General features: G+C 51.0%; 1 protein-coding gene across 2 annotated transcripts; it reads right to left on the bottom strand.

Moving 5' to 3' along the window:
• Positions 1-21485: 21485 nt before the first annotated feature.
• LOC125537359 (homeobox protein knotted-1-like 12) lies at positions 21486-26752 on the bottom strand. 2 transcript variants are annotated; one of them, XM_048700666.2, is made up of 6 exons: positions 26560-26752; positions 26182-26491; positions 25962-26075; positions 25690-25834; positions 22130-22383; positions 21486-22010 (listed from the first exon to the last, which is right to left on the bottom strand). In XM_048700666.2, exons 2-6 carry the CDS (start codon positions 26377-26379, stop codon positions 21804-21806), a joined length of 918 nt encoding a protein of 305 aa, XP_048556623.1. In that variant the 5' UTR covers positions 26380-26491; positions 26560-26752; the 3' UTR covers positions 21486-21803. The 2 variants fall into 2 exon arrangements, with proteins under 2 accessions (XP_048556623.1, XP_048556622.1); XM_048700665.2 differs by having other exon boundaries at positions 26182-26752.
• Positions 26753-27400: the final 648 nt, after the last annotated feature.

Below are 27400 nucleotides of genomic sequence, written 5' to 3'. Positions count from 1 at the left end.
GGATCGCGCCGTCGGCGGCTCGCCGGCCCCGGCGGGGACCAACTGCCCTGGCGCGGTGCGGCAGCGCGGCGTAGCCATCACCAACCTATTTGGGGCAAGACGCCCTATGTACGCTACACCAGCGGAGAATATCCGAGCCGCCCAAGCAGCGGCGGACCAGGTGGACAATTTCGAGGGCGAAGAACGCCGCCTCATGATGGAGCGAGTCCAGAGGCTTCTCGACGCGGCCGCCGCGCAGAACGAGGCCGGCTGCCGCGTGGAGGCGCCTCAATGGCCCGTCGACGACCTTCACCGAGATCAAGGCGCGACGTCTCGGACGCCGACTGGCGGCGCCCGAGGAAGAAGAGACAAGGAGCCGACTGTCAGCCACAGTCGGACTTGCATTACCATAGAGCGCGACCGAGACGGCCGCCCAAGAGCAGTGGAACGACAGGACGACTGTCCGCCTCCCCCTCCCCGCAAGGAGAGGCGAGTCTCCCCACCGCCTGTTGACCATCCGACTCTCGGTGACCGCCTTGGCCGCCGACAGGGAGTTGGAGAGAACGACGCCCGCCACCGGATCGACCGACTCCACCGATCCTTAGCGCTAGAAGAAGAAGACGAGCTGGGTCCGCCTTGTTTCGGGCCCCGCATTCGAGACGAACCCTTTCCCAGAGGGTTCACGCTCCCAAGAGACACGCCCAAGTATACCGGCTCCGTGAAGCCGGAAGACTGGCTAGTCGACTACTCCACGGCTGTCAGCATAGCAAACGGCAAGAAGTGTGTCGCCATAAAGTACGTTCCGCTCATGCTCCAGGGCATGGCCCGGACATGGCTGAACAGCCTAAAGCCCCGCAGCATCAATAGTTGGGTCGACTTCACCGAAGCGTTCGTCCGCAACTTCACCAGCACGTACAAGCGTCCTCCCAAGCCTCGTCAGCTCTCCTTGTGCGTGCAAGGCCCCGACGAGTCGACTCGCGATTACCTCACGCATTGGGCCGAGCTCCGGAACTCCTGCGAGGGCGTGCACGAGGTGCAGGCCATCGAGTACTTCACGGCCGGGTGCAGAGAAGGCACCCTCCTCAAGCACAAGCTCCTTTGCGATGAGCCAGAAACCCTCGACGAGCTGCTGATCATAGCGGACAAGTACGCACAGCCGACTCCTCCATGAAGGCAGAAATTCAAATCAGCACGACTGTCAAAGTGGCTCCTCAAGTTCCAAGAACTCCGGCGGCAGATGCCGGCCGGCGACAACGGCAGGGCGACAACAAGCGCAAGGCCCCGCAGCCGGCTTCCAGCAGCCGGCAGGTCGCGACCGTTGAAGCCCAGCAGCCAGATGAGCAGCCCCCGCCTAAGCGACAGAAAGGCGGCAAGCCAAACTAGTTGCCTGCCTTCTCCTATGAGCAGACCTTGGATGGACCTTGCAAGTTCCACAGCGGCGCAAAGCCGTTGAATCACACCACCCGGAAGTGGCATTGGCTCACTAGGATCGCCAAGGGAGACGGCCTCCTGCCTCCCCCGCCTGCTGGGCAGCCGCCTCCGCCTCCGCCCCAGCAGCCGGCTGTCAGGCCAGTCGGCGTGGTACAAGACGAATACCCTGAAGAGCATGGAGCCTATGTGGTGTTCACCAGTGTGGCTGATGATCGACGCAGGAGGCGGCTGCAGCGACAAGAGGTGAATGCAATAGCGTCGGAGACGCCAGAGTTCATGCACTGGTCTGAGAAGCCCATCAGCTGGAGTAGGGCTGACCACCCAGAAGTGATGTCGAGTCCGGGCTCCTATGCCTTGGTCCTGGATGCCACCTTTGCTACGGATAGACGAGCCGCGCGTTTCTCGCGAGTTCTGATAGACGGGGGTAGCAGCATCAATATCCTGTACAAGGACACCATGGAGAAGTTAGGAATCAAGCAAAGACAGCTTCGGAACAGCCGAACTGTGTTCCACGGCATTGTTCCTGGGCTTTCCTGCTCGCCAATCGGCAAGATCCTGACGGACGTCCTCTTTGGGGACAAAGATCACTTCCGTAGAGAGCCCGTTTGGTTTGAGGTGGTGGATCTTGAGAGCCCATACCATGCGCTGCTTGGCCGACTTGCCTTGGCCAAGTTCATGGCGGTCCCCCACTACGCCTACCTCAAGATGAAGATGCCCAGTTCCAGGGGAATTCTGATTGTGGCTGGCGACTACCGGAAGTCGTCTGCGTGCGCGACAGAGAGCAGTCGGCTGGCCGAGTCCCTGGTAATCGCGGCTGAGAAGCGGCTCCTTGAGCGAGTTGTGGCGATGGCCGGCAAGCAGCCTGAGGTATCGCCCAACCCAAAAGAGTCGGAGGCTGAGGGTTCGTTCAAGCCGGCCAAAGAGACAAACAAGATACCCTTGGACCCAGAGCACCCAGAGAGGTACACCGTCGTAGGTGCAAACCTCGACAGCAAATAGGAAGGCGAGCTCGTCGATTTCTTCCGTCAGAATCGGGACATCTTCGCATGGTCCCCCAAAGACATGCCATGTGTACCGACGGAATTCGCCGAGCACAAGTTACATGTCCGATCTGATGCAAAGCCGGTCAGACAGCCCCTGCGCCGCTTATCAGAAGAGAAGAGAAGAGTTGTCGGAGAAGAGATAGCCCGACTCCTAGCAGCCGGCTTCATTATGGAAGTGTTCTTTCCGGAATGGCTAGCAAATCCGGTCCTGGTACTAAAGAAGAACAAGCAGTGGTGAATGTGTATTGACTACACGAGCCTCAACAAGGCCTGCCCCAAGGACCCATTTGCTTTACCAAGAATCGATCAGGTGATAGACTCCACAGCCGGATGCGAGCTGTTGAGTTTTTTGGATGCATACTCAGGATATCACCAGATCAAGCTAAACCCGGCTGACAGACTGAAAACTGCTTTCATCACGTCGTTTGGAGACTTCTGCTACCTCACCATGACGTTTGGCTTAAGGAACGCCGGCGCCACCTTTCAGCGTTGCATGCAGAAGTGCCTCCTCAAGCAGCTCGGCAGGAACGCCCACGTTTACGTGGACGACGTGGTGATGAAGACGGAAAAGCGTGGAACACTGCTGAAAGACCTCAAGGAGACTTTTGAGAACCTACGCCAGTTCCAGATCAAGATCAACCCCGAGAAGTGCGTCTTTGGAGTACCAGCCGGCCAGCTCCTAGGTTTCCTGGTCTCTGAACGCGGCATAGAATGCAACCCAGTAAAAATCAAGGCCATTGAGAGAATGGAGGTACCCAACCGACTGCTGGATGTGCAGAAGTTCACCGGCTGCTTAGCGTCCATCAGCCGATTCATCAGTCGGCTGGGCGAGAAAGCTCTCCCCTTATACCAACTCATGAAGAAGACCACTTTTTTCGAGTGGAACCATAAGGCGGACGAAGCTTTTCACCAGTTGAAGAGGATGCTGACTAATCCACCTGTCCTGGCGGCTCCGACTCCCAAGGAACTTATGCTCCTGTACATCGCCACCACCAGCCGAGTAGTCAGCATGGTCATTGTAGTGGAGCGTAAGGAGGAAGGCAAGGCGCTACCTGTCCAGAGGCCGGTATATTACCTGAGCGAGGTACTGTCGACCTCCAAGCAGAACTACCCCCACTACCAGAAGATGTGCTATGGCGTACACTTTGCTGCCAAGAAATTGAAGCCTTACTTTTAAGAGCATCCAATCACGGTGGTCTGCACGGCCCCACTTGCCGAGATCATCGGTAGCCGAGATGCTTCTAGTCAAGTGGCCAAGTGGGCCATAGAGCTGGCTCCTTACACCATCCACTACCAGCCCCGCACCGCTATCAAGTCACAAGCACTGGCCGACTTCCTCGTCGACTGGGCCGAGACCCAGTACCTACCTCTAGCACCTGATTCCACCCATTGGCGGATGCATTTCGATGGCTCCAAGATGCGCACTGGCTTGGGAGCCGGCGTCGTCCTCACCTCTCCCAAAGGCGACAAGCTCAAATATGCGCTGCAAATCCACTTTTCCGCCTCCAATAACGTCGCCGAGTATGAGGCGCTGATTCACGAGCTTCGGCTTGCCAAAGAGCTTGGCATCCGCCGGATCTTGTGTTATGGCGACTCGGACTTAGTGGTCCAGCAATCATCTGGCAATTGGGACGCGAAGGATGCAAACATGGCGAGCTACCGTTTCCTCGTGCAGCAACTCAGCGGGTATTTCGAAGGATGCGAGTTCCTCCATGTGCCAAGAAATGACAACGACCAAGCAGATGCATTGGCACGAATCGGCTCTACCCGCCAAGCAATACCATCTGGTGTCGCCCTTCAACGCCTCCTCAAGCCGTCTGTCAAGCCTTCACCAGAATTCGACTCCATTTTTGTGTCGGCTCCTCCCGAAGACGTCGGATCCGGCTCCAGAGCTCTGGCAGTCGGAACGAGGATTTTGGCGGAAGACCCCAAAGCTGCCACAGCCAAACCCGGCCCGGGGACTACGGTGGCGGACTCGAAGACTCCGGAACTCGGCCCAAGGACCGCGCCAGTTGGCCTGGGGACTTCATCAACCCAGCAAGCGGCTGTTGACCCCAATCCGCCGCCTCCCAGCCCAACCGCCCTCGTCCAAGTTGCAGTTCTAGCAGTCAAAGAAATAGCAGCACCCTCATGGGCCCAGCCCATCCTCAAATTCCTGGTGAACAAAGAGCTGCCGACTGATGAAACTTCAGCTCGGCAAATACAACGCCAGGCGGCAGCCTACACAATAGTCAACAGAGAGCTGGTCAGGCGCAGCGTGACTGGTGTCTACCAGCGCTGCGTAGAGCCAGAGCAAGGCCAAGCGATTCTTAGAGACATCCATCAAGGCGAGTGCGGCCACCATGCAGCTTCAAGAGCACTCATCGCCAAAGCCTTTTGACACGGTTTCTTCTGGCCAACTGCCTTGGAAGAGGCCAAGGAGTTGGTCCAAAAATGCAAAGGGTGTCAGAAGTTCAGCTCCAAGCCGCACCAGCCAGCTTCTGCACTCAAGACCATCCCCATTGCCTGGCCTTTCACAGTTTGGGGTCTAGACATGGTGGGACCATTCAAAACAGCACGAGGTGGTTTAACTCACTTACTTGTCGTAGTGGACAAGTTCACCAAGTGGATAGAAGCAAAGCCAATCAAGAAGCTAAACGGTCCGACTGCCATAACTTTCATCTCCGATATCATAATTCGGTACGGCATACCACACAGCATCATCACCGACAACGGCACAAATTTCGCCAAAGGCGCCTTGGCCCGTTTCTGCGCAACACAGGGCATCCGACTGGACCTAGCGTCCGTTGCCCATTCGCAGTCAAACGGCCAAGTGGAGCGAGCAAACGGCCTTATCCTATCCGGCATCAAGCCTCGGCTGATCGAGCCTCTGGAGCGCTTGGTCGGCTGCTGGCTCGACGAGCTGCCAGCCGTCCTCTAGAGTCTGCGCACGACTCCAAACAAGTCAACCGGCTTCACGCCCTTCTTCCTCGTCTACGGTGCCGAAGCCGTCATCCCAACGGACATAGAGTTTGACTCCCCACGAGTCACCATGTACACCAAGGAGGAAGCTGAAGAAGCACGACAAGACGGCGTCGATCTGCTGGAAGAGGGCCGGCTGTTGGCACTCAGCCTGTCCAGCATCTACCAGCAGAGCCTGCACCGATACCACAACAGGAAGGTCAGGCCAAGATCTTTCCAAGAAGGTGACCTTGTGCTCCGGCTGATCCAGCGAACAGCCGGCCAGCACAAGCTGTCGGCGCCTTGGGAAGGCCCTTTCATCATTAGCAAAGTACTGGGCAACGATTCCTACTACCTGATCGACGCTCAGAAGCCCCGAGCACGCAAGAGGGATGACTCCGGCAAGGAGACAGAGTGGCCATGGAATGCAAATCTCCTCCGAAGATTTTAAAGTTGATGCAGTATGTACCACGCTACCTTTTGTATTAAAGTACCAAGACTTCGGGCCCCCCGAGACGAGCTCGGGGACTGCCCTCTTTTGTCTGTATGATAAAAATTATGCCTACAAGTATGATACTCTTTGTCATGCCGCTCGGCACCGGGCTCGACAAGTCGGCCCGGGGACTTGCCGCCTTGCACTATGAAATGCTTCCTGCAGCCGGACAAGTAGTGTGTAACACCTAAACCGTCTTCTGTCAGAAGCCGCAGCTCGCAGAGCGACTGTACGGTGGGCAGAGGTAAGGTAGAATGGGTATTCTCATGAAAAATGGTTAAGGACTCAAAGCATAGAACATAGCTCAAGACGGCTTCCAGCCTTTCTCACAAACCGACTCTCGGATAATCGGATTGCTGTCTTTTATCCAACTTGCTCAAAAACTCTTAAAAACGGCCAAGTACTTGATTTCCCAAAGTAGCCAAGCACTTGATCCAGCAACAGTCCGCAGAGCGGCTGTCCGATTGGCAAGGCAGGCAACTAAGAGAAAACGGCAAAGGAAAAAAGCCAAAAGAGCAATGAGCAAGAAAAGATAGAATTCAGATAAATATATTTACATAACATAGGCCCTTGGCCGAATTTTTGAGTAGAGGTTCAAAATACACCCCGCGGGTGGAATTGTGTGAATTAACAAGTTCTTCAAAGACTACTGAAGCAGACAAAACAAAGATACAGCGGAAACTTAGGAAGCAGCAGACGGACTCGGAGGGTCGGAGGAGGCGCCAGCGCCAGGCGTCGGGGCAGCCGACTGGCTAGTCTCGGCTTGATAGCCTCCGGCGACGGTCGGGTCGGTCGCACGCGGCTCGTTGCTGGAGGCACGGTCGAGCTGAGGGTGGCCGTCTGCTCCGTCTTCTGGTGCCTCCGCCTCGCCTCCGTCCTTCGCCTCGCCCTCTTCCTCGACGCTGGAGCCAATCACCTCCGCCGAGTCCTCGCCCTAGTCTGGGTTCATCCCAAACCACTCCGGCGGTACCTCCTCGCCGTCTTCAGACCGCTCGGGGAAGAAGATGCTGGTGTCGGTGTACTCGGCGATTGCTGCAGCACGCTTGACGAGGGCGTCTTCCGCGGCCGCCAGCTCCGGCTGGGCCTCCAACCGAAGCGTGGCCAGCCGGTCTAGGTCCAGCCCCGGATACCATGCCTTGACGAACTCCATGGCCCAGCGCGCTCCAGCTCGGGCCGAAGAGCCCTTCCAGGCCTCAAGACGACCAGCCGCGACCTCCAGCCAGTCGGCTGTCAGGCTGGGGGTACGCGGAGCCTGCATATCTGGCCACAGGGCGGCAATCGCCTGGGCACCGACACGCTGAAGCCGGCGCAGCATCCGGTGAGCCGGCCGAAGGCGAGCCTCGATGCTCAGGATGTGCTCATCAAGAGTTCGGGGGGCATCGGCGGCAATCTCTGCGCCCTCCGCCCTCCGACCTTTACGGCCAGCCTCGATGGCTTGGATGGCGGCCTGCGACTGCCCAGGGAAGAAGTCTGCAAAGACATGAAGAAACGAAGAAGCAAGTCAAAAACCAGGAGTCGGCACGACTTAAGTCGGCATCTCGAAGAAAGAAAATAAAGAAACTCACCATCAACGATGTCTTCAATCTCGTGGAAGCCAAAGGACAGCAGCGCCTCCTTGTCAGACCAGGAGGAGCGCTCGCTCGCGAACTCGGCCAGGAGGGCGGTTTCCGTCTCCTCCGCCTCCCTCTGCGTCTTCACAAGCAGCTCCTTTTTCTCTGCCAATTGAGTGGCCAGCAGATCACGCTCCGTGGCGAGCTTGCTGCACTCCTCCTCTTTGGCGCGCAAAGAGGAGTTGGCGTCACTCAACTGCTGTTGAAGAGCAGCGTTGGCCCCTGAGAAGAAGAAAGAAAGAAGGCATCAAGCCATCAGTAAAGAAGGTCGCCGGGGAGATCCGGCCCGACTGCTTAGCAGTCGGCCCGAATCTCGGGGACTACAGCCCGCGGATGCGCCAGCGCGCCCCCGCGAAGAAGGAAAAGGACTTACTCCGGCTCTCCGACAGATCGGCGGTCTGCTTGCCCAGCTCTTCGACATTACGGTTGAAGGCAGTGACGCGGAGGTTGTGGTAGTCCTGCGACGAACGTTTCAGACAAAAAGTTAACACCCAAAGTTTATCAATTGGAGTTCCGGGCTGCCTGCTCAGCAGCCAGCCCGAAACTCGGGAACTACACCCAGTGGGTGCGCTGGCGCGCCCCCACAGAGAGGAACAAGAAAAACAAAGGCCAAAAGGAAAAACATACCCGGACGGCTGCCTGCGATGCCAGGTACGCCTTGGTGCAATTCTGGAGAGTGTCGCCCTCGGCACGAAGCTTCGCCTAGACGTCCAGAAGCGCCTGGTTCAGCGGCCCTGTGCCGCCTCCTCGCACCCACCCAATGGGCGCGGCGCTCGTCGCCTCGGCGTCTGGGATCGCCGAGCTGGCGGCGCCGGCTTCCAGAGGACGCGGTGCCGAAGTCGCCTACTCCAGACGGCGGCGCGTTGGCGAGCCGACTTGAAGGAGTAGCCTCGCCACGGCCACGTCTTCGGTCGGCGGCACCGGAGGGCCCGCCGGCTGCTCGCCCTGCGCACCTTCAGACGGCGGCGGAGGCGGCGGCGGAACGTTCACATCCGGCGTAGAGGGGTCGCCGCCCTCCCCCCCCCACGACGGGGCTCTCCCCGCCGGCTTCCCCAGTCTGCCCCGTGAACTCTGGAGGCGGCGGCGCAGAGTTCAATGGGGTAATGAGCACCGCCGACTGGCGGCGGGCGGCCTCCTCAGCCTGCCGTTTCGCCGCGGCGGCGGCTTCGGCCTCCGCCAGCTTTTTCTTTGCGGAGGCCTCCGCCTTCTCCAGGTGGAGGGCCTCTTCTTTGTTGCGCTTCTCTTGCGCATTCCGCTCCGTCGCCTCCCGGAGGTCAGCAGCGGGGTCAATCCGCCGAGTGGTGGCGGACGTCTCCGCTGACCCCATGATGGAGGCGGCGGTGACCCTCTCAAGAGAGAGGGGAGCCCTGAAGCAAGAGGGGCAAGCAGAGACTTAGACAAAGTCACAAAGAAAGAATACAACTTTGAAGACAGAATACTTACGCGGAGACCAATGGCGGCTTCTTCACTTCCTTACAGAAGCGGATGGCCTTCGCGGCCGCCTCATCCCGTCGGGTCGCCGCAGCCGAACCCTTGGGCTTCTTCGGTCGACTGTCGAACAAGGTCGGCACGGCCCTACGCTTCTTTCCGCCGCCTGGAGCGCCCGGCGCGACAGAAGAGCCCGCGTCAGGCTGGCTGGCTCCTGGCCGATGGCGAGGGGCGACTTCTCCCTCGGCGTCGTCGTCAGGCCAGTCGACGAAAGTGGCCGAGGGCCTGAAGTCGCCTGCTGTTCCTCCTCCTCCCTCGGCGTCATCTTCTAGAGCCGCCGCCCCCAGATCAGGGTCGTCGATGTCTCTCTCCGCCCGGTCGGTGAGGAACTCGCAGGCCAGCCCCGAGGCGCCGGCTGGTGGGTGGAGGAGGGGATTCTAACCAAAGCCGACTGGTCAAAACAAAACTCGGCAAGAAGAAGACAATCCAAAGAAAAAAAGAAAGGCGACTCACCACGGGCGGGGGGTTGGTGCGGGAGTATGGCTCCTTGCCGAACCGCCAGTCCTCTAGGAGCCTACTGTCCGAGAGGTAGTTCACCATGAAGGCCACCTCTTTGTGAGGCATGTCCTTGGTGCACATCCGACTCGGGTCGCGGTGCTCGCTCATCTGGCATATCATATGGGGACGGCCTTGGAGTGGGCGAACTCGGCGTGAAACGAAGGCGGCCAGCAGGTCCGGACCAGTCAGACCCTCCGACTCGTCAGCACTCGAAGTCGCGTGATGGCACCGGCTCCCGCAGGCGTCAGCGACTTGGCCCGGGACGACCAGTTGGGCAGTCGCCCAGCCGGCGGGCCGGCTTCGAAAGCCGGCAGGTTGACCCAGTCCCCCCTCGCGGAGGCGTTCTTAACGTAGAAGTAGGATCTCTGCCACATCTTCGCCGACTTGATCAGCGAGATGGAGGGGAAGGGATTGTCGGCCCCCGACCTTCGCACGACGATGAAAGCGCCGCATTGAGCCGGCACGCCCGCAGCCTGGGTGCCGAGCTTGGAGAAGAAAAACTCCCCCCAGAGCTCAAGGGTGGGGAGGACTCCGAGGAAGCCTTCGCACATGGCCACGAAGGCGGACAGCAGCACCACTGCGTTGGGGGTGAGGTGGTGCAGCTGGAGGCCGTAGAATTCGAGGAAGGACCGGAAGAAACTGCTCGCCGGCAGCCCCAACCCACGCAGGCAGTGCGAGCGGAAGATAACCCGCTCACTCTCCTACGGCGCGGAGGAAATCTCCCCCTTCGGCGCAAGACGCACCTGCACGCGATCCTCGTCGGGGAGCCGACGAGTCCGGCGGAGGAACTCGACGTGGTCTTCATGAACTTCGGAGCCGTCCCAGGTGCCGGAGCGCACTAGGGGAGGCGCGACGGCGGAGGAAGAACTCATCGCGAGCTGTCGCCACAGCGTTCGCCGGAGCTTAGGCGTGCGGCGGAGCGAAGAAAAGAAGAGGAAGGAGGAGAGCGAGGAGCAGCAAGAAGGAAGAGAACGAGGAGTAGTGGGAAGGAGGGGCGCGCGTGCCCCCCTCTTCCCCCTACTTATAGCCTCGTGGGCTGCGAAGCCGAGGGGGCGGACGTGGGGATTTACTGCGCCCACGACCCCACGACCCCCACGATCCATGATAAAGTTACTGCGCGCAGTAACTCCATGGGAATCCCAACCGTCCACCGGGGCCGCAGCGGATCCGCTCGGGTGCCGAGGCGTGGTAGTGGCGGGCCCCGCCTATGGGCCTGTCCCGTCGCGCGCATAGGCTGGCAGGACGGCCTAGCCACGTGCCCCCGCGTGACAGGCCTAGAACGGGCGGCGGCCTGGAGGCTTAGCTAGCACGCCACTTAAATCCCGCCACGATGTTCGAAATACTGAGCGAGCCGGAATTGAGTGAGTCCGAGTTGAGCAAGTCCGACTCCTTCTAGTCGGCCCGGCAGAAGTCAATCAAAGACCATGTGTTGAGCACCTGGAAAGAGAAACTGCTGAGGCTTCTCGGCCGATCGTCCGCGGCACCTCACCAGCTTCGGGGACTACTGTCGGAGTAATGGGCCACGGGTAGGCCAACCCGAGTCCCATAACCTTTTAAGACATCGGGGGCAGGCTGCGCCCCTCAAGACCCCAGGACAAAGAGCCGCCTCCTGAGGAGTCGACGGCAAGGCGGCCGACTGCCCACTCACGGCCGAGTCCCAGGGACAACTTCTAGAGAAGCCAGCTTTGGGGAGTCGGCCTGCGACTCCAACAAACTCCATAACCTCATCAAAGGGGACGAGGCAGGGGCGTGGCTACAGCGAAGCCCACCCCCACCCCTCACCAAGGGCAGGCATGGACACAGCACGCCGTACCCCGGAAGATCTCCGTGCGGCGTGGCACTGTTGCCATGCCGGCCCTGACATCAGCACCGCAGGGCCGAATCCTGCACCCACGACGGCTTGTCTGTACGGCCTGGAGGCAGCAGGCCCCACCAGTCAGTGAGACCTCGGGAGACAGCAGGAGAACCACCAGTCGGACCCGTCGGGAGTCGGCCCGGGGGAGTCGGCCGAGCCCTCCCCCGGGGCCCACGCGCCATTAATCAAGATGTGATGGGGAGTGGCAACAGTGATCGCACGCCAGGCGGCGGGGCTGTTGCCACGACCTCATGATCAAGCCCGCGTCATCAGAAGCACGGCTACAGTAATCAGCAGCCGGCAAGACCCACCCGCGACGGACGCGCCTGTCGGCTCCATACCAGGCCAGTCGGCGGGGCCCGCTAGTCGGCGGGCCCCAGCGGTCGGCAGAGAAGACGGAGGCCAGAGGCACTGACGGCTGGGTCCGTGTCCAGTCGGATTACCATTGTACCCCTGGGGGGATAGGCCTATATAAACCCCCCAGGGCACCCATGCAAAGGGTTGGAACCCATTAGCTCTAGACCAGATCATATAGAAGGGAGAGAGCTAGCCTTGCCCTCTCCTACCACCAGAAAACAGCTCAAGGAGCAACCGTGTAAACACTTGGCCCTAGTAATCATGCGGAGACCCCGTAGAGCAGCAGTAGGGGTATTATCTCCCTGGAGAGCCTCGAAGCTGGGTAAGATTCGCCGGCGTGCATGTCTTCGCCTCATCCCGTTTCCAGGCACCGGCAACGTTCTACTCGCCCCCACCATGATAAGCCATCCATTGGCATATGTCGCACCAAACCCCCGACATTTGGCGCCCACCGTGGGGCCTGGTGCACCGCCGTCCGGAGATCTTCTCTGGACGTGAACCCTTTTCCTCCCTGGCGAGCGCAGCCAGCCAGGCACGCCAGACGGAGTTTGCGCCGACGCACTAAGCGGCGTCGAGATCGCCTGCGCGGTCAGCTCCTTGGCCGAACTTGTCGGCGAGGTCCGCCTCTTCGACGAACCTGCATCCAACGCAGGCACGGGCGGCCCCGAGAACCTCCTCGCGGGCCTCCTCGATCATCTCCACGTTTCTGGCGAGCCTGCCGTAGATCTGGAGTCCGTAGGCTCCACCGACCCGATGCTGGTCGACTCCGACACTACGTCGCTCGACGCGTTCACCACCAATGTGGTGGTCTATGACGAACCTCTCCCCCATGCAGAGAGCAACGGAAGCACCGTCACCGAGGTGCTAGTCATCAGTCATGACGAGCTCCCCGGTGGAGGAGCGCACGACTCACTCGGCGCGGCGCTGCAAGACCCGCCCGCAGCGGACGCGGCATGTCGGCTCCATACCAGGCCGGTCGGCGGGGCCCGCCAGTCGGCGGGCCCCAGCGGTCAGCAGAGAAGACGGAGGCCAGAGGCATTGACGGCTGGGCCCGCGTCCAGCCGGATTACCATTGTACCCCTGGGGGGGTAGGCCTATATAAACCCCCCAGGGCACCCATGCAAAGGGTTGGAACCCATTAGCTCTAGACCAGATCATATAGAAGGGAGAGAGCTAGCCTTGCCCTCTCCTACCACCAGAAAACAACTCAAGGAGCAACCGTGTAAACACTTGGCCCTAGTGATCATGCGGAGACCCCGCAGAGCAGCAGTAGGGGTATTATCTCCCCGGAGAGCCCCGAAGCTGGGTAAGATTCGCCGGCGTGCATGTCTTCGCCTCATCCCGTTTCCAGGCACCGGCGACGTTCTACTCGCCCCCATCATGATAAGCCATCCGTTGGCATATGTCGCACCAAACCCCCGACAATCAGGTTTTTGGTTGGAAATATGAGCAAATTACTACGAGATTTAATCCGAATAAACAAAAGATAAATCATGACTACAGTAGCAGAGATTGAACTAATCATGCGAATTAGCATAGTAGATGAGCAGATCACATCTAGAGCACATGCTAGAAACATGAATTCTACCACGATCTCGAACAGGAAGGATAGAATCACATACGGTGCAGCGGGAGCAACACCGCCTGTGTTGACGTTGTCGCCCATGTCGTCGAGGATGAGGTTGCCGATGTCGGGGAAGAAGTCGTCGTTCGCGAAGTCGTCGCTGCCAGCAGTCATGCGAGTGCGCTCCCCAAGAACCTGATCGCCCCTCTCCCGTACAGGATCATGAGAGGCGGGGTTCCGGAGGCCTGCTGTCCCTTCTCCCGGTGCATGCCGAAAGGAGTGATGGAGAAGACTTGCTTGGCGGCGCAATGATCAGGAACGATGGTGAGAAACCATACAAAGCGGCGTCGGTTAGGGTAAATGTCTGCCTGACTATATAGTGCGGGCCGGGTAGGTCATGGGAGTAAACCCCACGTCCGAGTCGTCACGATCCAAAAAAATCGGAAACGGATCAGTACGTGCATAGCTCTGTCCGCACCGCACCGCGCGGCGAGCGAGGAGGAGGAGCGCGCGTGTAGATCTCCTCTTCGCGTGTAGATCTTCTCTGCAGTCTCTTGCCACTTGGCAACCAAACAAAATGCAAACGTAGTGTTTTACCCTGTGTTTCCTCAACCAGTCTATACTTAGCCTGACTCGTTTTTTCCATGCAACCACCAAAAATCGGTGCAAATAACCAAACATGCCCCTATTGTTATAGTTTATCAATCTGCAATGAGATATGTCTCCGTGTTGTAGTTGCATGAATGTTGTGTGTTGCCAAGACATTGTTAACCCAGATCCATAAGAGCAACTCTAGCAGACCCCGCATCTCGCCCCGGCTCGCAAAATAACCGCCAAAGTGCGGGTCGGGGCGGGAAAACCTGCCCGACCAGACCCCGCATCCCGCCCCGGCCTGCAAATATTTTTGCGGGGCGCGGCAAATCTTCTCCCCCAATCTCTAGTTTCACGGGCTAGGAGGCCGACCCGAGATTAGCCCCTATCCATAGCGAGATTTGGCGGGAGGGACATTTTCACGCGCCCTTTCCCACTCCCCACCCTCTGCCACGATCGCCCCGCCTCCCCACGCTCCGGTGCTTTCTCCCTGGCCGTCCCTCGCCGTCATGGACGACTCTCTGCTGTCCCCCGTCACCGCCGAGGTCGCGCACGCCCCTTCCCCTCGGGCAGATCTCGTCGCCGGCCATGTTGGCCTCGCTGCCACCACCCAAGCTAACGTCGCGCCTGCCCACAAGTGGTAGGGCAACGTGGTCTTGCAGGGCGGGAATCCGGCTGCCCCCGCCGCGAAGGCCCGCACTCTGGGCGCCAACGCCGTAGCGCGATCCCGGCCGGCGACGGAGAAGGTCGGCAAGGTCGTCGACGTAAAGCGGAGGAAGATTCCGGCTACAAAGAAGCCGCCTTCTTCATCCTATCACTCCATCCCGGAAAGATGTGCCCCGGGGATGCCGTTCAACGGTGTTGCCCCCCCCCCTCGCAAGCGAGGTGCTTGACAAAATGGCCGGAAGGTATGCGTCTTCGGTCATGGCAATTTCCTTTCATTTTTCGCCATTTTTTGCGGTAGCTCGTGACTTGTTATCGTTCACTATAGCGGTGGTTCAAACAATGCAACTGCCGAGTTCGTGAACTTGTTGGACACCAACGCCGTTGACATTGATCAAACCCCGTTCGCCACATTCGACTACAATGAAACGGAGGGCGGTGTGGACGATCATGGTTGTGAGGAAGAATTGGAGAAGATCGAAGCGGAAGCGTATGAGCAATCGCAAACAAGAACTGGGAAAAGCCAAAAATCGAAGAACTACACGATCTTGGAAGATCAAGCTTTGATCAAAGCATGGAGTGCGGTGTCTCTTGATGCATGCACGGAGAATGGTTGGTCGGTCGGTACGTGCTACAGTTCCGGAGATGTTTTCTCTGCTCCATATGGTGGCAATGTCGATGATTTCGATGCGGGAGTTGGAACAAGCGCCGGAGGTGGATTCGTTGGTGGCGATGAACTTCAAGATGGACTCGACCAAGATGGTGCGGAGTGAAGATCGACCAAGATGGTGTCGGACATGGACGCAAACTTTTGCAGGACCCTCTTTTGCATTTGTCTTACTGAACTTGGTTTTTAATTGCGCGTAAAACTGTGTTATGTCGTTTGAATTTAAACTTATTTGTGAAAACCTATGTCAAATGCGAGAATTGCCGTTTTCTGTTTACGGGTCGTCGCGGCGGCGTCCGAGCAGAACCCATAGAAGCCGACCCGTAAAAAATATATTCACGAAATATGCTTTTTTACGGGTCCGTTTGGAGGGTTTGCATTTGTGGCCGTCCGAGCCAGCCCGCAAAAACGGTTTTCTATGACATGCAAGCGCGTTTTGCGGGCCGGTCGGATGCGGGGTTTGCTAGAGTTGCTCTAAGCTGGGATACGATTGTTCAAATCATAGACCCCACGAGTTAGTGACATTTGTTGAGATTATGTGATAATAATGTAGCGAGACCCCTCTCTCTCTCTTTTTTTAGGAATAATGTAGTGACTAGTGAAACCTAATATTCGACAAGTTTAGTCGGTGTTACTGTCACTCTGGTGGCAAACTGATGGCTGTCCAATCCTCAATTCCTGCTTGTACAAATAAGCATATATATTGTGATGCTCTGACAGGACACGCCGTCTAACTCTCACTCCATATATGTGCATCACGGTCTCTATGGAAATGGTTGCAGGTCACAGGCTGATAGAGTATGCAACTTGGTGCTCACCACTTTCTACTGTGTGCCCAAAAACGATGTGCTGATGCCTCTTGTTTGGTACTATGAATGGTGACTAATCAGCCAATGGATGAGGCCGTGGTTAACTTGCCTGACGTTGACGGTCTCTTCCGCAATTAAGACGCTATTGCTGCTCTGTTCCTTGGTGATTCAGTATGTTGCAACCATCAGTTGTTGGGGAACAGACAGGCCTTTCCAACAGTGCAAGAATCAGAATCCTTCAAAAAGTGAAAACACTCGTCATGGAATTTGAATCAAGTCCTTCTTGCTACACATCCCTGTCTGTTCTTTGCTTCTTCTCTCGAGTGAACAAACACTGCTCCAGCTCTGTGGTTACTGTCACCAAGTACTATTGCAGCTACTAGTACTGTTTGCAGGTGAAATGATAGTACAAGTGTACAAGTCATCATAAAGAGATCTGGATTTGAGCAGCAGCCAACATGCTAGTACTACTAGTTAGTAATTGGCAACAGTAGGATTGCTCACTGATTAGCTGCACTGTTACAGTTGGGAGGCACAGCAAAAGCCAAGAGAACTGTACTACCTCATACATTCACAAGGAATCTTGTATATGGCCATTATGCTCGTGTGCTATTAGCTTCTTTTTAAGGAAGCTTCTATAACTATTGCAATCTGATTGCAGAGGAAGTACAGACTACAGACACACTACTCGAGAAATAGTGCTCTCAGGTGCGCGTGAGCCCTATATGCGCCAAATAATTTAGTAATTTCAGAAAAAGCTACAAAGAAATGGATATTTTTCGGAATTAAATATGATCAAGTATTTTATTCATATAAAAAGATTGGCTAAGGAATGATTCTCATTGACTTCATGGTGAAAAAAACAAATCTGTGACGATAATATAGCGCGAATAGTATTTATATATAATGTTTTTTGTCCAATCTTTAACCCAGGATACAATCAAAGTCATTCACTGTCGATCTTATTTTTGTAAGAATGCAATAAATGATCATGTTGGTTCCAAAAATGCTTTAAACTTTTTGACCTTTTTTTGAATTACTAAATTATGTTTGCATAAAGATGATCTCGCACCCGGGAGCACCAAGTTCCCTTCCCACCCTACTCCTACTCCCTCCATTCGGGTTTACAAGGTTAATCCAAAATAATAATGAGAAATTTGGTTATTCAAAGCTCGTCCCACATCTTCAAATCTTGACATTAATTGCAAGCCAATGCATGCCAGTGTTGCATTTAATACAATGCATGCAAGTGATCAAAATACCAGGGCATGCAACGCATTACAGTTTGTTAGTACTCCGTCCTTTAGGGATTATCTCAAAATCTTAGTTTTTTCATTTTATAAGGCTCAATTTGGTTGTTCACCATCACAAGTTCAGAATCCAAGGTGCATTAAATAATTGCATGCAAGTATTAAGAGAAAATTGACCAATGCATGTACATTATGCATGCATGCATTGCAATTAATACATTGGTAAACATAATTTTTTGAGGAAAACAAGATCATTAATTGGGTGCTTTTGCAAATTACAAAAAGTATCCACCACTCACCATCTACCTTGATTGGTGAGATTTTTGAATTGAGCCCTATAAACCGAAAAGGAGGGAGTAGCACATACTCAGAGAGTTAATTAGCGACAGTAATGAGATTTTTTTTGAGGAAAACAACATGACTTTGCTATGTATTTTTATAGATTTTTGGATAAAAAATACAAAGAGAAAAACGACAAAAAGAAAAATAATAAGTTCAAGAAAAGAGTTACAACAGCAACAAGAAGAAGACCCAGTGAACAAACACCCAACCAAACAAACAGACAAAAACAGGAGAAGAAGAAAATTACAAACACAACAATAAACAAGGTGAATACACTAGGACATGATCTAAACCATGGTTCAAAGTGCTGATAAGATTTCCTCTGCGCTCTCATCAAAATCCACTGTAGCTCCTCTTTAAGCTTCTTCCCGCAGCTGTATAGATTGGGAGTCAATCCCTTGAAGATGAAGTCATTCCTGATGATCCAAATGGCCCAAGAGGCTAAAATAATAAGTTCAAGAGCAAACGGTACAATAATGAGATTTGAATGTCAAAATTCTATTTGATATCATCGGCTTTTGAAATGAACCCTCTATATATAAACGAAGGGAGTGGGCATTGAAAAGACTTTCTAAATACTGGAGTTGTATCTATATCTATACTACAATATTGTATGATTAAAATTGAATAACAACTGTACGGTGGAGGCGTAGTAAATCCGAGTGTTGCTGGCCATTGGATCTCTTCTTTACCACACTATATTCTGCAACATGTACCATCTAGAAGTTTTTATGGTTGGACTTAAGTCCTATATATGGACATTTTGCACAAAACTCAAAAAACACTTCTACTTTGTTCTAGAATCTCTCTAGCTTCTTTTTCTACTGAAACTGCCTTTAATCTTTTACTTGGTGACATTGTTATTTGTGTTCAAGGCTACGATGTACCTTCAGATAAAGCAATAGCTATTCTTGTTATTTACTATTAATAATAGCAATATGAGATACAAAAAAACACACCTAGACAAAACATGCTCAATATATTATACCCGACTTTTGCACCTTACTAAAAGGGTTGGGTGTGCTTTCCGCACCATTCATGTTGTTGGGATTTCATAAATAAAATATTTGGTTGACGTGTGGGGAAGATAATGGAGTGTGTTTCCTTTTATAAGAATGCGTTGTTTTTATGGGCTTTCTTAGTTGTGTGGTTATGTGTTATCTGCTAATCAACACATACTCTTATACTTATATGGTCCTCATTCGCCGGTGTTGGTCCAGGATGAACACTCCGGCATGGTAGCCGCCTCACGGCGGATTACGATGTCCACTGAAAGGTCTTTGCGAGTGATACTCTCCAAGATCCAGTGGTTGGTTTGACAGTGATATGCAATCTATGGAGGATGGCTTGATGCAGAGGGTGTGTTTGTGCAGCGGCAACTATTGCTTTAACCCAGCACATGCAGCTGCTAGGATCTCAGAAAGTGGTGGCGACAACAGAAGCTTGACTCCGATGGTAGTGCTTTTTGAGTACCCGGTCTCGAGTTCCGGGGTGAAAACCTAGGTCTGGCCCATGATGGATATACCTGGCAATGACGATGTTTTGACGTCGTTACCTTGTTGAAGGCATTGCTCGGATATGCTCAGACCGCTTCTTTAGGTGAAAACCTAGACTCTGACCTTTGGTGCTTGGTTCCAGTGACGGCGGCACTCGAGTGTCGCTCCCTTCCTGAAGACGTTGCTGTTGAAGAATCTCGTTGTCTTTGGGGTGTCATGAGATGGTTGGTGCAGATACGGTCATCGTTGTAGTTTGTCGATCACGATTTTGATCGCTTCAGGGTGGGTTTTTTCTCTCGCTTAGGCATAGTTTTGGTCTTATATGACTTTGCTATTTGCCGGTGTTTTTTGTATGCGTGCGTTGGTGTCGGCTCTGTGCATCTTAGTTATGCAAAGGCCAGGCGTGTGCTCACTATGTTAGTATCCTCTTGATGCTTCATTCTGAGTAATAAAATCCACCCATTGTCGAAAAACATATACTTATATGCGGAAGTTTCTTGCGCTGGTGGCCGCATATATAAGGTGCTACAGTGTCACAGGTTGGAACTTTTTCCGGATGGTGAGAGAGTGCACAAGACTTGATTTGTTTTTATACACTGGTTGATGCGCATTAATTTCATAGATTGCTGGCTCGGTCAAAATACTAAATCCAAAATTGTGAACCTCAATTAAATGCGAGAGCTCTTTTAGAAATTGTTGACCCAGACAAAATCGTGAACCAAATTCAAAATTGAACACCTCAATTGAATGGAAGGGTTCCAAAATTAGGGAGCATGGTGAATTAGAAGATGCTTCATGCATATGCCTCAAATTTTTCTTTCACCTATTATAGTAGAGTAACGGTGTCGATCTTTGGTTCTAATTTAATCATCTGAGATCTGGCAATGCACGTATAACTTACTAGGATGAAACATATAGAACAAGATTAATGCTCTTTTCAAAGGTATCACCTACTATGGCTGCAATCCTGAAATCATCTTGATATCGACTTCCTTGGCAACTAACACTAATTATGGTACCAATGATTAGCTTCAAGGGTTTACCTGTTCTATTTTTGTTTTCTCTTAATGTTGTTTATCTCAGATGTATGTGCTTGTTTCATTGTAAACATCCCACATTTGTCACATCACATTCAATCATATGCAGCCACTCGATGACATTTGACTGAAAATGAAGATGAGAACAAAACCATAATGATCATGGTACAAGGAAAAAGTTATCTCAAGCACTTTGTGTTTATTTATGTGTAGCAACGTGGGGGGTTACGTTTCACCATTCAAGCTCAATCTAGTCCATGGATTTTCAAAAGAGTTCAATTATCTCTTCTATTATGCGATTGGCTAGGGTTAAACGATGATCCACATTTACTCGGAAATGTTAGAAAATGCCCACATTAATCAGCCAAAAAACTATATATCCTATCGTGTGGGTACATTTTGATGATTAAAACACTTTACCGAATAACTACAAAAATTGTTACAGTTGTGCTGTGATTGGGGCACTATGCTATAGACTGATGTTTTTCGATAAATGACACATTTATTAACTCAAAACGTAGCACTAAGCGGATAAAAAATGTGATGAGCGACATTTGATTTCTGCGTACCAAAGATGCACGCAGTCAAAAACTTCCAGTCTGATGCAAGTAAAGAAATAATATATGTGCTCATATGGGCTATGCCGATGTTGAAGGAGATGGTGGACCGATCAAGAGATTAGGCTGCCATCTATGTCAGGAAAACCTCACTGTCCACCCACTCCAACCGCACCCACACTACCTTAAATAGTGGTTAGTATTCCATGATGTGTAATGTAGACTACGTACAGGGCCAATGAGCACAAGGATATATAACATAGATTTTTTGCCTTTAAAAACAATTCTAATCTCTACATAGGAAGCAGCCTAAGGCCTATTTGGTATCGGGTCGAGCCTGTGACAATATATATTGGCAATGTTTATGGGCAGATACAATTTAGACGCTATTTGAATGACCGACCACCTAGAATGCGCAAACTTGCATTGAAAAAAAAACTATTTGATTGTCTCATCGCGAGTACAAAAACTAAATTTGTCGCTTCCTTGCTAGTTTCGATGAGCGAGGTTGTCTTCAGTTAGCACAAATCCCCTTCAAAGATTCCACATGAAAATCCTCTAAATGTGTGAGTGCACAGTACATTAGGTGTTTAAGAAATTCCATTACGTGTACTGTATTTATTTGATTTTCTTATGTTGATACTTTTCTCTATAAATTTGGATCATTAGGTGTCTCAGAAATTCCACAGGGAAATGTTAGACAGTTCATGATGGATGAAATTTTGGCTACAGCCTATTCAACTGGGTAACGCTAAGGAATTATACAACTTTAAAGCTGCTGAAATTTTCATACAATATACACGTTATCGTGACCATATCCACCTCAACTGTTAACAGAAAAACCAATGTACATAAGTGATTCAGATAGGCAACTTTGAACATGTTTCACAAATCTGAAACATACAATCATATCAAATAGGAGATCCAAATACATCTAAACTGCAACCCATCGAATCGAAATTTACAACATTACGGGAGAACTATATGCCATCACTGAAACTAGAGCGAGCCTGTGAATCCGGGAAGGTCCCAAAAATTCAATAACAATGTCCATGTATTTTAACCAGTGCTGAATACAGATATCTTTTCCAATGTGACAATCACCTTTCGCCAGATCAATTGTTCAAGTAGGTTCACGAACCAAGGCGGTACATGCCGTCAGCCATGAACTGACCGTCCATGTAGAGGGCAGCGGCATTCTGTGGGTGGAATCCTTCCATCATGACAAACGGCATGTCCTCAGACGGTTTCCAATGCCGTTTCCTCTGGTTAATGAACCAGTTGTTGATCTGTTTCTGGTCTAGCCCTGTCGATTCCGCAAGCGCGATCTTTTCTGTCTCCTACACTCGATACATAACGCAGCTTTCATTTTGATGGAAATTACATGCGGCTCCGAAATGAGTGGAACAGAAAAGAAAAAAAACCCGTAAATTTTAAGGGATGGAAGCATTTATCATACCGAGGGGTAAGGCCACTTGTAGTGCAGCTCCCACCAGTGAAGTAGCTTCTGCCTGGCCTCCTTTGGGAGCTTCCCCTTCTTCTTCTTCTTGGAGAACTCTTGCCGGAGGCTGCTCAGGTAGCCACTGTACTTCTTCAGAAGCTGGTACTTGAGCTCCTTGTCCTCAGCGCGTGGGTCTATCTCTGGCGGCTCATTTTCACGCCCGCTAGCGTTCATTTCATCCTCAGAAGAGCCAGCGCCTTCACATTTGCCATCTGTAGGTAAAAAATTGGTAATGGTAAGATACACGTGTGTTGTCGAGATCAGAATGGTTATCACGGCCAGACCTGGTTTCAGACTTTCAGTCTCCACCATGTCGGACAACAATGGGGTGGTTGCAGTATTCAGAAAGCCCATCGCTTGTCTATAAACAAATCTATCATTTTAGGAATGCATGCAGGATTCGAGTGTAACAGTGTAATTTTGGACATCTAGTAGTGTGGCTACAGTCCCAATTAGCTGGACTTTGCAATGAGCTGAATAAGACCGAATCGGACCGAAAAGGCCATGGTTTGTCAGTTGAAACTGATACCAATCTGACCATTACCTGATAGACCAGTTCCGAAGTGTTTATTTGAACGTATCACAAAACAGAGGAAAGCCAGCAACTATAGCTATAGTCTTGTAAGCTGTAGTGGATCCAATGTTTTTCAAAGATATTTGTTTCCACACAAGACTGATTTTATAGATGCTCAGGGAGTCAGGGTAGCAAAGCAGTTGCCCTGCAATATACTCCCTCCGTCCCATAATATAAGAGCTTTCTTCACACTAATGTAGTGTCAAAAACGCTCCTATATTATGGGACTGAGGGAGTAATTGTTTTTGCATGGCATGATGAATATTGGAAGAAAAAATATTACAAAATTGACTGTTTTCTAAGAAATTTGCCAAACTATATATATCTTACACCAAAGTAGTAAATGAAAATGAGCAAACCAAAGGAAAGAGACAAAATGTGCACCATACCATCAGAGGAACCCAATTGCTTATATTAAACATTATCTAGGCACAATATAATTGAATATAGTGAAGATCGCCTTAAGAATAAACAAATATCGTTTGACCATAACTTCAGTTCGGATGTGCAAGAATAATAGTGGATCTACAGATAAGAATAATACTATTTTGTTGAATGACTTGAATGGAATGGAATCCCAAGAAATGTCCTCAATATTTCCTGAATAACGTTTTTTCTAAAATTCCCTCAAACAAAATGTCTACAATATGTTACCCTAATTTTAATTTGTTTAATCTATGCAACCTTAAATTGGTGTGCATGCACCTTAAACAGACCGCTAAGGATGGATGGAGGGGCGCTCAGGCACCAAGCCTCGGCATCCCTTAAACCTCACTTGTTTGATCTCTTAATTGACACATGGTTAGCTCAAATGATATTAGAGGTACTAGAAGAATAGGAGGACAAAACTAGTTCATTGTCTCTCCACGTGCACCATATATTGTTCTGTGTGCACATTCAACAAACAGACAATTGAAACTGTAACCAATAAAATAAATAATACGTAGTTGCTAAATTTGATGCAGAGGCCAGGGATAATCCTCCTTCTCGAAAAAAACCCGTAGTTGCTGAATAAACAAGATCTAGATTTTTCACCAAATTTGTTGAGATTCTAATGTTCCATGTCTTTGAGAAATCATATATGTATTATGCTGATTTAAAAAAAACAGCTTCAAGAATTTCTTTTCCCTGAATACTATACGCGCAATTCACCTACGAGGCGAGTAGGGTGGATCCGATAGTTTACACCTCCTAAGAGATGAAACATTTAGTTCAAGTTGCAGTTAAAATGTTCTCACTTTGACTTATAATGTTGATCTGTATATAAGTGGTGGTAACTACCACTGGTGGTAGAAAACATTTGTCCTATATATATATATATATATATAGGAAAATGGTTGTGTACTCCTGGGAGTACGTACTCCCGCTTCTCATATACCACATAGATGAATTTTTTATACCACTTTATTATTTTTAATATACTTTATTAGTAATTATTAGATACCCCAAAATGAGTTCCATGAAAAAATTCATGTGAGTCTACATATTTTTAAATGTTTACGTATATACTGATGTGTTTGTATGTGAAAAAGGTATATTACAAAAAGTACATCGCAGATGATATTTTTTCAACAAAACTCGTATTGAGGTATCTTAGAATATTTAATGAAGTATATTGAGAATAATAAAGAAGTATAATTAATGCGTATATGAGGTATATTGAGAATGGGAGTACATACTCCCAGGAGTACAGAAGAGGAGTCCTATATATATATATATGTGTGTGTGTGTGTGTGTGTGTGTGTGTGTGTGTGTGTGTGTGTGTGTGTAAGATGATAATAATGACATATTATTAGTTTATGCATTTTGTAATGTGCCTTAATTACATGGCCATTATTCTGTACACAAGGAATTATTCTCTGAACACATATATACCACAACAATATATAACACCTTGAGCTGTTGATCTCCTTGGAATGCATGCATACCACAACCATGGAGATAGGAAGAACACAGTAGTCGTCCCCTGGCAACAGTGCATCAGATATCCCCATTATTCTGCTAAATCTACCCACACACTGTATATATGTACTAATGTACATGTCCTACCCACAAGCAGAATAGTGCCCCTTGAATACCCCCCGGAAGACACGACCGCCAGCACATCCGTGCTGCACCCTGCACTGCACCCAAGCTGTAGAGCTGGAAGAACAATAAAGAGCAAAAAATATACGGACTAGTCCTTGGAACAGTACTGGAACACTTCTTTTTGCGAGACTGGAACACTGGTGATCTAGCTAGCTTGCTAGCTATAATGGAGTTTTCACAAGGCTTCTGTGATGATCTGTAAGAAAATTAATCAACTATATATGTTTTCCATGCTAGTAGCTGGTGCAAGAAAAGAAGAGATGATTTGAAGCTTCATGCATGGAGATCGATGACTCTCCTGCAAACTAGCAGCCTTGGAACCCTAACACAATGGATTCTAGTGTCTTGTCGTGAAGTGAAAGGAAAAGAAAAAGGAGAGAAAGAAGGGATTAAAAATTAAAAAAGGGATTAGTTGAAAAGCTAGCATGTGTAGTGTGCTCAATTAGGCATATGCAATATGATAATCCTAAACGAGAGGAGGAGAACCATGAGACATGGCTCCTCACTGTGCCCTCCATGCCAACCGAAGCTAGCTTCAGATTATTAGTTGATTAACTAATCAGTCACTACTACTTAATTAAGTTTAACTAGTGGTAATAATTTATTAGTGCACACAAAGGAAAGGTCTCTGCCATTCTCTTTCCAAGCCCTCCCATCATAAACTAATACACGGGTTAATTAAGAACAGGCTAACAATGGCTATGATCCAAGGCAACCACCTCAATCATCCGGAGCAACCGTTTCCCAATGCGGAAGGCCTTCCTCCGAGACCCACATGGATGCAGCCAGAGATACATATATAAAACGAACAAGCATGTACTAGTAGATGGGATGGGTCATGGAAGGGATGGTTTACCGGCAAGGGAGAGGCGCGCGGAGCCGTGGCCACCGCCGGTGATGGAGTCGAGCTGCGCCTCCACTCGCTTGAGGAACTCCATGGCCTCCTCTATCGGCCGCGTCAGCTCCTCCCTGTACTTGGCGAGCATGTTGCAATACGCCTCCTGCAATTTCACTAGCACAAGGAGTCAGTTCGTTCTTAGTACTAGCTGGAACAAGAATCGGCGGATGAAGAATTAAACGGCCATGGCATGGTGTGTGTGATCGGAATCGGGGAAGAAGAAGACGTACCATGAACTGGTCGAGCTCTGGGTCGCGAGCCTCGTGCAGCCGGCCCGGCGGGTGGGCGTCAAGCTTCGCTGCCATGGCCGTCAGCCGCTCCAGCACGTCCGGCGGCGCACCGACCTGCGAATCACGCAAAAGAAAAACGGGTATATATCATGCTTGCTGATACAGTCGAGCCGTTGGATTAATGAAATTAGCAATTTTCATGAGCGTATAATATATGTACTTTCTGGCAGTCGAGGTAGGCGACGAGGAGGGCGGTGTACTGGGGGTGCGCCATGATCTTGGCCTTAATGGCCTCAGCCTCCGCTTGCGAGATCTCCTCGCCGCTGCTCTTGTGGTGGTGGAACTGGTACTGCGACGACCCGGCGGCTGCGGCGGCCTGGTGCAACGCGAGCGGCGTGCCGTAGTACGTTCCGCCCATCGGGCCTCGCCCGGAAGCCACCGTCGTTGTCGACAGTGGCTGCAGCTGCAGGAAGGATGAAGAAGCCTTGGAGCTGCTGCTGCCCCCTTCTCCAGCTCCGAGATTCCCAAAGCTGCTCTGATCCATGAGCAAATTAACAAACCCTAGCTCGTAAGAAGAGAGAGAAAAATAGAGCTCAACCGATAGAGATCTCTTCTCTATGCCTCGCAGCTCCGTGTACGGCAGTAATGGCGGCTTGGGAGAGGGAGGGAGGTGGATATTAATGGGCCGGAGAGGGAGATGGACGCGGAGTGGAAGGGAAGGGAAAGGTGGGGGAGCTAGCTAGCCGGGCTGTGCGTGTGAGTGGCTGGTGGCGATCCTCTTTCTCACGTCAAATCACAGCGGAGGGGGAGATGTATATGTACACCTGCTTCCTTCCTGCTGCGGTCGCATGGAATACTAGCAGCCTGTTCGGAACTGGAGCTTGTTTTTCGCATATATTGTTTTAAATAACCAGCTACGCCAAATCCAAATAGCAGCTCAAATAGCTATAGAGTGGCTATAACGGTTATGGTCCATTTCTTTTTTACTTTACTGAAGAATAACATGAATATAAATTTATTTTTTGGAAAAACTTTTCATATATTCATTTTCAATCATGGTAGTACAACGAATACTAGAAATAATAAAAATCCAGATTCGTATATCGCCTAGCGACGACTACAAGCTCAAAACCTTATAGCGGCATTTACAACTTTGGTTTTAGGTGACTTTATATATAGCGGCTGTTTACAACCTTATAGCGGCTATCTTCAAGTATTACTAGTATAGATGAACTAATCAACACCTTTTTATTCAGATGAAGAATGAAATTTATTTGGTAAAAAGGCCTATATGTAGAAACACTGCAGAAAATATTATCAAAAAACAATAACGAACAACAACAGCAAAGTCTTTAATTCCAAACAAATTAGGGTAAATTAGAGGTGAAAAACATAAAATTTCATGACCAACTCATGGTTCTGGCACATGGATAGTAAGC

This window comes from Triticum urartu, chromosome 2A (assembly GCF_056163025.1).
Source record: "Triticum urartu cultivar PI428250 chromosome 2A, HENAU_Tu73, whole genome shotgun sequence".
NCBI classification, from domain to species: domain Eukaryota; kingdom Viridiplantae; phylum Streptophyta; class Magnoliopsida; order Poales; family Poaceae; genus Triticum; species Triticum urartu.
The sequence above is the reverse complement of the archived record's forward strand: the minus strand, read 5'-3'. Positions and strand labels throughout refer to the sequence as shown.